The 10466-nt window shown below is 37.5% G+C and overlaps 1 protein-coding gene across 1 annotated transcript; it reads left to right on the forward strand.

Annotated features, from left to right (window-relative positions):
• The first annotated feature begins 852 nt into the window (after positions 1–852).
• Positions 853–10466, forward strand: LOC119721990. The gene is made up of 12 exons (XM_038191967.1): positions 853–1203; positions 1544–1687; positions 1902–2025; positions 3509–3702; positions 4691–4841; positions 5460–5537; positions 6058–6219; positions 6788–6859; positions 7429–7500; positions 8073–8144; positions 8908–8973; positions 10303–10466. The coding sequence occupies exons 2-12, from the start codon at positions 1562–1564 to the stop codon at positions 10455–10457; spliced, it is 1272 nt and encodes a 423-aa protein (XP_038047895.1). The 5' UTR covers positions 853–1203; positions 1544–1561; the 3' UTR covers positions 10458–10466.

Raw genomic sequence — 10466 nt, forward strand, 5'->3', positions numbered from 1 at the left:
ACCAACGGTACCCATTCTCGGATTTGCCGAATTACTTCACTTAAAGAAAAAAACCCGGCATTTTTGGAAACAATGTTTTATTGTTTTCTTCGAAATGACACAGCATACCTGAAAGAAGCATGAATAGCCTGTGGCGACCGATTCAGTTGGATAGAATTATTGGAAATTGGCATTTAATGTATTAAGCTGGATCCGTACTCATTTTAAGCCGGAGTACCAGTGAGAGTACCACCATGCAGTATGAAATTGTTATTGTTTAAAACCGGCAAATTTAGTGCCCTCATACCGTGCTGTCAATCAGTGTGACCGCTTTAAGTAGATTTTGTTTTTTATCAGTCACACCTCTGGCGAGTGGGCTCAAATTTTGAGTTAAGCAGAGTTTGAGTTAGAAAATGCATTTTCTTTGCATTAAATTTCCCTGTAGTAAATTCAAGTGCGGTTCTACGAGGGGGGGGGGGGGGGGGCAAAAACAGAAGCATCTTTTGTCTCCCCCCCCCCCAAAAAAAATCCATAAAAAATGGCAGTAGAAAATGTTAAAAGGTGATGTCACAAGCGAACGGCCTGCCTCCTAAAAAAATAGTCGGGAGAAGGATTGTCCGCTCCCCATCGAAAATATGAAACGAGCCACACCCACTCCCCTGCCCACCGAGTGATTTTCTGAGTGTCCGGAGAAAAAAAAAAAGTTCTACATTTCGGCATGCCTACCTGCAAAATTTCTGGATCCACGAACGAACAGCAGGTATAGTGTAATGTACTCTAATGACGTGCACAATCACATATGTGTCAATTTAACACACCCCCCCCCCCCCCGAAAAAAAATAAGGAAAACAAAATATTTTTTAAGAAACGTATGATCAAACAGAATCGTGGTAGCAGGTTTTTGCTAAAGTTAGCATAATTTTGAAATGCAAATCTGGCCACCTTGGTCACGTGACAGGAAACTTTTTTTTCATCACCAGAACCATGCTGCGCAGCGCCGCGCCGCAGCCGGGCCACGGGCAACGGCCACCTGGCCGGCGGCGCGGTACCAACATACAGTACAGCTCAGCTCATCACGCGCGGCCGGTGCTGGCATATCGTATTCTGAACATCGAAGTACACCTCTAATCAAGACCGTGTACTTGACTTGTTGCAGTCTTGGCGAAGCAATTCGCATAAAGTTTTACGAGAAAAAAAAGGAGCAGCCTTCAAGACGACACGGAGGTATGTATCCAGCCATGGTGACATTTAAGGGAACTTTAATTCAAGAACACTCTGTATACTAAGCAAATCGGCAAACGTCGAACATGTATTTATGCCGATCTCAGCTGTTCAAGGTGACGGAGAGGTGTGGAGGTGCACCAGTTGTGAAGCTTAGACATTGGAGCTACTGCTTGATGTATATTCCTTGCTCTATGGACTGTGTAGTTATGAACGGATTTTTGTTTTAATGCCCTCTATTTTGTGATTGAACAACATATAAGGAAGTTAGAAAAAAAAATGCAATTTTAATATTAATATATATGCTAACAAACTTATCAATGTTTTTTTCTGTGTTTTTCAGAAGTTTAAAAGTAGGCCCATGGAGCATCAGGAAAAACTTGACAGGCTCTGGGATGAGGGCATGACAAACTATGGGACAGCCGAGGCTAAAAGAAAGGTTGCATTGGCCATCGAAAGAACTGGTTTGACTGCGAAGCAAGTGAAGGTATCAATATTTTCATCCTTCTCAACCAATTGCGGTGTAGATTAATTTATGCCAGTGTTTCATTTATTAAGTCATCAAGTTTCCAAATTAAACAGAAGGTCTGTGTTGCCAAATATTTTTACAGCACAGAGCAAGAAGAAGTGCCACATGCATGACATGTTAACAGTTAGGCCTATTAAGTGTTTTTGAAACAATTAACTTTCTGTTTATATAGCGTTGGATAGACAATAAACGCAGGACAAACCATCGAAAGAATGGCAAGCAGAGGGTCTTACCCCTGCGCAAAAGAAGATGCAGTGGCTACAACATCTTCATGAAGAAGTTTATAGGCTCAAAAGGTAAGATTTGTCTACTTAATTGTTCTCTTTGTGATACATGTAGAAAGAAACAGCATATTAAAGTGAAACATGATTTTTTTTTTAGTCCCCCAGAACCAGGAGTTAAGTTGGTATGGTTGTTTATCCTTGTGACCTTGTTCCCACTGAAGAAACATCTAGGCCTATATATTTCCTGTTTATTCAGTAGCAGGGTTCATTATTGGCCACTCTTAAAATGCAACATGTAATGTCACAATGGCCACTATATCCACATTGTTGATATTAATTAGTAAATTGCCAACAGGTCACTTTTCAAATACTTTCTGGTATGTAAAAATCATGTACTTTAATCAGTCTTTTTTTCTTCTAGTTATTAAATAACAAAATGGGGATATATAAATCAATCAGCATTTTACAAGAACACACACTGCATACATGTGTGTAACCGGTAAAACATTTTAAATTACGTTTTTGGCACCCTTTTATTGTTTTCCATCTTTTCTAAAAGTCTGTCCTGAATATTTTTTAAGAACTATTTCATAATAGAATACTCCATGGAATTAGTTTTTAATCCATTTAAATTTGTTTTATTTCTTGAGCTTAATTGTCCAAGTATCAGTAATGTAGTTGGTTTTTGTTTTGGTTGGTTTCATTGTTGGATCATCCTAGGACGTACCTCTTGTGGAAAATAATAGATACTTTGGGCTCTCAGTGTGTTATCCACATTCCAATCCCCTGCTAAAACAATTACCTGATCCATATCCACTGGCACAGTCATTCATGGGTTTTTCTCTACACTGTGTCCCTTTTCTATCAGCCTCATGTTATTCATTATCCTCGTGTGGTTTGCCCAGGAATGTCAGGCACTGCAATCCTAAACCAGGCCTGTGATTATAAATTTTGTTTTAGCCACTGACCTTGCAGAACTCATGTCTCTTTCTTCTTATATTTTGTTGTCCTGTGGTACAACTGCCCATGAAAAAAACCCACAGTATTCAATATAAACATGAACCTGCAAATGCACATAAAAACGGTTCCTCAACTATATTTCTGTATGTGATGGGTCTGTTGGTTGGGGGCTTTTTGGCAGCTTAAAATAACATAAGGCGAAGTAAAAAAAAAAACATGTTTAGCGTCCCCGCCCGCTTCCTTTTTAGAGGCCGCCTCCTTTTTTTTTTTTTTTAAAGACAAAAATTGATAAATTTTAACGATCTCTGACGAAAGAAATCGTATTTTTAGACTTTTATACCGTGTATAAAGCTGTGGAAATAGTCAATGAGTCCAAGTGGCGGCCATTTTGAAAAAAGCTGGTAACCATCTTGAAAAATAGCCCGGCCGCGTTGTCTTGAAAAATGTGTCGGGCGGCCATTTTGGAAAAAAAAAAAAAAAAGGGCCTCCTCCTTCCTTTTTGTCAAAGAGGCAGGGCGCTAAACATGTTTTCTTTTTTTATTTTGCCTAATGCATAATAATTATTTTATAACCACCATTCTATTTGCTTATAAAGGTGCCACGGCTCTTAACAGGGCACAGATGATGCAGCAAGGTGTGCAGGAGTGGCGGGGGTTGGATGAGGAAAATCGAATGCTCTACAACAAAGAGGCTGACAATCAGAATCAGTTACCCCAGCAAACCACAACCCTTGGAGAATCAGGGTTTCGAAGCTTTGCCAACAATCTTGGCCATGAAGTTTCTAACATGGTGAGATTAAAAATGGTGTTTATGTAATGCAATTCACATTTTAAATTTTACTGTAACTAAGTGATGAAAGAATACAACTTGAAAGGAATCATGCAGTAATGCAGTACACAAAATAAGATAGATGATACTATTGATAGCACCGACTCATTTTTGCCTTTTAAAATACATGATATTTTGTACTAGGATTTCATTGCTTATCATCTTTCCCGCTGTAATTTCTGGTTAATCCATGGCAGACAACAATAAGAAAACAATTCAAGAAATATTGTTTCGATTCTGGATATAAACAAATTTTACAGTAGATAATAAATTCATTACATGTACAAGGCCAAAACATAATAGTTCTGCTTCGGTTTACATGCATTCGAAAAGAGGGTAGGTGGGTAGAGATTTTTTTCCCTTTTTTTTTGGACGATTATATGGCGGCGTCTGCCTGTATATAGGCCAGGGTAAAAGGTAGTTATTGATGGTTTTAGTTGTTGTTTTGTTTCATTTTTGTCCATAAAAAGATGGGCTGTCAGAATACGGTAGGTAGGCAAACCGAGAAGCAGAAGTACTTTTTTGGGGACCTTATATGTGTGCATTTATGTCAGCAAGTATCAATATAACCTAAAAGTCAACTAGTCAGTCAACTGAAACTTATCCCTTCCTACAGGTGGTTGTCATTCGATCAGTAACAAACTCCCTCAGGGAAAAATCTTGACATACATATCTTAGAAAGATTGAAATTTTGTTTAATCCAAGCACTGACCAAAAAAAAAACCAAAAACAAAAAACAAAAAAACCACCAAAACTTAAGAATTATAAGTTCAATATATTGTGTAGTCTTATCAGAGGGGATCCACGACACTCTTTTTATTTCACAATTTCATATTATTGTGTCTTTCAAAGGTTACTTCTGTGTACTAGATTGCTCACTTGTGTTTTAACAGAGCACTCATTTTGTCTTCAAATTTGTTGCTTATTTTGTTGGGACATTTATTCGCAGTGTGCAAGAGTTGATGGCTTGGACTGGGTACTGGTGTGCACTAGTGCATCTTTAGGGATCTCTACAGTGCATGGCAGTGATGTTGGTGTCGATCTTGCCACTTCCACAAATTTTGCGTCCAAATTTTGTGCTTCCAGTGGATTTAGTGGAGGTGTGTATTGTAAAGTTTGAGTAAACGTACATCTAACAGGGGTCTTCAACCAAACATCAATCAAACTATAACTAAGGAAACATCATGTCTATATTATTAATAAAGATCCTTTCAAAATGTTGACACCTTGAAATTGATTAAGTCATGTATAATGCTGGGGAAAAAATCATTGCAAAAAAATGTTTTTGATCTCAAAATGAATACAACTTGATACACCAATGAATGCTGTCCCACTCATCTGGGGAAAAAATACTGGAATTAATCTATGCCATCAGAAGTTATGCATGTTTTAATACAAGATTTGATACCTGTCCATTGATGCCATTGGAAGCTATTAAGCTGAGTGAGATTTAGACATTACACACAAGTTAAATGCAAATGGGATTGCTAAACAAATAGCAATGTACATGTACGTATTCCTTCGTTACTTTTATGAACATTCGTGATTTTGTTTTACAAATGATATAAAAAAGGATGATATATCCCCAAAAATGGTTCATGAAACCTTACTTTTTAACTGACATTAGAGGAGATATAACATTGCAACACAAAAAGGGAGTTACATGTATATATTTTCATCATGTTGATGGTCTCCTTTCAATTTGTTCTAACACCTAGTTAACAAGTCCAGCACCGTTACTGAAGACATATCACAGCTCAGGGTTAAAGTGCAGCAGCTCTTCAATCAGAAATACAGTAAGTTGGAATGTGGAAAACAAGTGGGGAGTGGACTGGCTAACTGCAATTTTTGTCGTATTACACGACATTTTAAATATAGACCACACACGGGTACTATATGTGCCACATTTGGTGGTAAAAGAGTATATTTCGATTAAGCCCCCCAAAAAATCTCCAGTTTCTGGTATGGAACTTGCCAAAAAGACGCACGGCAACGCGTTTTTTTTTTTTTTTTACCTGTTTTTTTGCTTTAAATGTCGGCTGATGACTGCAAATGGTGCCAGACTTAACTTAGTGCAAAAATATGGGAGTCCAGAGAGGCCACATGTTAACAATTATTCTCCATCATAACCCCATCTAAAAACATGTTAAAATTGTGCAGCAGCAGGATTCCAGTTAAACCAGTGAGTTTGGCGGTTTTGAGACATCATCTTTCATAGACAAAAAAACTTTTTTATTTTGCCGAAGCGCATGGCTACGGCGACTTTTTTTTTGGGCTTATATTATATTGACAAAAAAGTTTTCTTTAATACTACAGGGGATGCAACATTGGGCAAAAAGAGCCAGATGAGCTACAAACTGCTGGAGGCTGGGCAGATAGAATGCACAGGGCTGCCGATGCCCTTGAAGAGGCCTGGGGCCTATGGGAGAGAGGCCCTCAAAAAAATCATTGAGGCAGAACCATCTATCAAATTCACAGGTGAAAACACATCTCTATCTTTAGATGCACTTTCATCATGCTTGTTTGTGAAGCTCATTTCCAAAATATCCCATACTTGCTGACCGAAAGCTAAATAACCAGTTCTTCAGTAAAAACGTCATACATGTGCGCACACTTCCGATTGCTACTATTACATGAACACTCAAGTTGCGTTAACTTCCAGTTCCAATGCTACTTAACAACGTGAAGTGGGCATGATTTATACTGAGGTGACATCACACGAATGAACCAGATAGAACTTGTCTTGTTTTAGTGCATGTAACATAGGTGAATGTGCAATGCAATTGCAATACATTTAAGCAGTGAAACCCCCCCCCCCCCTCGAGGTTGTCAGTTTTAATTATTAGTCCCAAGATTTGATTCTGGTGATACATGAACTAAGTGGCCTATTTTCGAAAAGTGAGGCCCCCCCCTCCTGCCAAATCCTGTGTGCCCCACTGCATTTATGCACATTTACATTGTAATGTGCTTCAACCCGAAATGTGCTTCAAATGAAAACAATCACTGAATAATCAAAGCTTTACATCTTTGTTCTTTTTAATACTAGTGTCTGCCCAGCCTCCCTCCACATTGGATGATGGCCCATCTGGCCAGCTTAATGCTCAACCAACAAACAGCAGTAAGTAGGCCTATGTTTTTGTGACGTGGAATATTTCTTTGAGCTCATACAGTGCATATCAGCAAAAGGATTGTGGATACTATGTGATTATTTTTTCATTAAACTCCAAGTACTTTGAAAGTCCATTTTTGGAGCAATGGTCAACTTTTGATCTAAACCAAATGTTGCAGAAGTGGCCAAACTGAGAGTAAGTGAAATGCGTTGAACAGAGGATTTTGTTCAATGTTGTCGACTTGAGTTGCTGCATTTGAATTGAGTTTACAGTCAAGCCTTCATTTGCTTTGTTCTTAGTCCTGAATTTGAGAGTACATGCAAGGACATTTGAATTGCTCTTTAATGTTGGATTATTGACAATAACACTCATGTAAATAATAAAACAGATCCGTTAAGTTGAAGCAAAACACATCCAATTCTTGCTGACTACAGGCTCATATAGAATCGTGAATGAATGAGCCCTGCCAATCAGCACGTGCTTGACCACAAAATGGACTTGTGGTACGAATTTGTCTTGTGTAAAAGTGTTACACTGAATAATCAAATCTTTACATCTTTGTTCTTTTTAATACTAGTGTCTGCCCAGCCTCCCTCCACATTGGATGATGGCCCATCTGGCCAGCTTAATGCTCAACCAACAAACAGCAGTAAGTAGGCCTTTGTTTTTGTGATGTGTAAAACATTACTCCAGCTCAGTGCATATCAGCAAAAGGATTGTGGATACTGTGTGTGGTTTTTGTCTTTTTAGTAAACTCCAAGTACTTTGAAAGTTCATTTTTGGAGAAATGGTCAACTTTTGATCTAAACCAAATGTTGCAGAAGTGGCCAAACTGAGAGTAAGTGAAATGCGTTGAACGGATGATTTTGTTCAATGTTGTCGACTTGAGTTGCTGCATTTGAATTGAGTTTAACATTCAAGCCTTCATTTGCTTTGTTCTTAGTCCTGAATTTGAGAGTACATGCAAGGACATTTGAATTGCTCTTTAATGTTGGATTATTGACAATTACACTCATGTAAATAATAAAACAGATCCGTTTAGGTTGAAGCAAAACACATCCAATTCTTGCTGACTACAGGCTCATATAGAATCGTGAATGATGAGCCCTGCCAATCAGCACGTGCTTGACCACAAAATGGACTTGTGGTACGAATTTGTCTTGTGTAAAAGTGTTACACTGAATAATCAATCTTTACATCTTTGCTATTTTTTAATACTAGTGTCTGCCCAGCCTCCCTCCACATTGGATGATGGCCCATCTGACCAGCTTAATGCTCAACCAACAAACAGCAGTAAGTAGGCCTATGTTTTTGACATTATCACCAATTTATGAAAGGGCTATTTAGAGAGTTCCGCCACTTTTCATGGTGAAATCTGTTTTTGTTTCCCACCTGTCTTGATTTGCAACCATAGCCTGACAAATGACACCACATAAACCACAATCGAAAAGTGGCGCAATTCTCCAATAGACCCTTTCACAAAATTGGTCACTGCTCAGTCAACCGTGAATGTTATAACATGAGCAGGTGTCCTTTTAAAGAGGAGATTAACCTAACAGAGGATATCTCCTTTGATTCACATGTGCCCTACTTCTCTTCCAATTAGCAAAAAATATCTCTGTTTCGTTTTTTATCCACCCTGTATAGTGAAACTCACAAAGCAAACCCTGATGTACATGTTCATTTTCTAATTTGTGTTCAGATATGACATTTGAGGTGTTGTATCATAGATAAAATGATGTCAGAGAAGTGTCATTAGAAATTTACAATACATAATAAGCAACATAAGACAGATTCCAATAGATTGACTTGTGATTTAATTGAGTTGTGAAAATTTGCCCTATCAATTACTTGATTGTATTTCCAGTAGTTTACCCCTCTTTTAACATAAGTTGTACCTCATTTTATTTCTTGTTTTTTTTAATGTAATTTCCGTGGTATTTTATGTAATGCGCCTTCGATCATTTTTATGTAGACCACGCAATATAAATTTTAATTTATTATTATTATTTTTATTATTACTTCGAGTTTGTCACAATTTTGTTGTCTCCAACAGATGTGCATGTAGAAACACCAAGTGACTTGACATTGCTTCAACACATGGTTGAGCAAAATGCCACAGGTATGCTTACAATCCCGCTTTTTTATGTAATATATCTTGGGTTGGTTTGAAATTGCTTTGTGTTATACAGTACAAGTTGAATTGGAAAGTAATGGTTTTTAATATTACTGTCAACGTAAAAAGCTTACTGTAATGAACCACACGGGGTACTGTAGAACATTGCACAGTTGTTTGGATTGCAGATGATATAGAAACAAACTTTATAGGTGCATATTAAACATCTGATTAAGAACCGATTGAGCATTGCAAACATCAAAAAAAAAAAAGAATTACCTAATTATTATGGAACAAGTTGCTGGACTGTTAAAAAATGAGTCTAAAGCATCATGTACAATCATGGCACCTGGTGTGCTGACATTTTCAAGAAAAGTGGCATTTTTGTATCAATTTACAATGCTGTTCAGCCAACCCAGTTTTTTTTTTATTCGAATATTGCCCCCAATTTACCATTTATGTTTAGTCTGAATTTTGATGAACGGGTGTATGTTCATGTAAGTTGGACTGGTCCCCTGACCTAGTTACAATTCCATAATGTCTATAAATTGCTCCAATTCAATTTCAGTGGGGTCCAGGAAGCAGACTACAAGAAAACAATGGTTTTTACTGGTTTTCTGGCATCTGCAAACACAAAACTTCAAATAAGTCAGTGTAACAATAAAATAGTAACCCCAAATCTATCCATTTCTGAAAAATTACACCCAGAGCAAATGTTGTTTATAAAACTGTATGCATTTCTTTTAAAGGGAATGTACATCATTGGCTTTTGCTATAATTATCAGAAATTGACTATTTGAGAGGTTAGTATAATAGATCAAATATTGTTAAACTTACATGTTTGAAATTTTGCGTCCGAAAATGCTGGAAAAAACCAAGAAACACAAAAGTGTTCAAGTAGTCTGGTTCCCTGACTCAACTAAAGATGAAATGGATCAATTTATAGATGCTGGAAAATTGTAATGTAAGGAAACCAGTCTAGCTGGCCTGCATCCGTTCATAAACATGTAACCAATAGCAAACATAATTTTGACTGAAAAAAAAGTAGTGGAAAAATAGTTAGGTTTTTCCAACGGTAGTCGGCCAACCACCGTTGGAAATGATACAAAAATACCACTTTTCCGGAAAATGACTTCACACCTGGTGCCATAATTTTACAGGATGCTTAAGACTGTCATTTACCAACATCCTAGTACACATGTAAGGTATGTCGTAAGAATTTGGTAGTTTTGTTTTTCGATGTTTGCAAATGTTGTATATTCCCTTTAATCATAAGCCAAACATAAAATGGCGGCTCTTCATGTGCAACTCTTTTCTTTCCCCTTTAATACACAGATTCAGATGAATATGAAGTGGAGTGTTTGACGGAAAGAAAAAAACTAAGAGGCAAAATATACTACCTAGTAAAATGGAAGGGTTTTACTGAGCAGACATGGGAACCAGCAGGCAATGTCTCATACCAGCTGCGTAGCAACTTTAGTAAGAAATAGAAACGATAA

The sequence above is a fragment of the Patiria miniata genome, unplaced genomic scaffold, assembly GCF_015706575.1.
Source record: "Patiria miniata isolate m_02_andy unplaced genomic scaffold, ASM1570657v1 HiC_scaffold_14, whole genome shotgun sequence".
Taxonomy (NCBI): Eukaryota; Metazoa; Echinodermata; class Asteroidea; order Valvatida; family Asterinidae; genus Patiria; species Patiria miniata.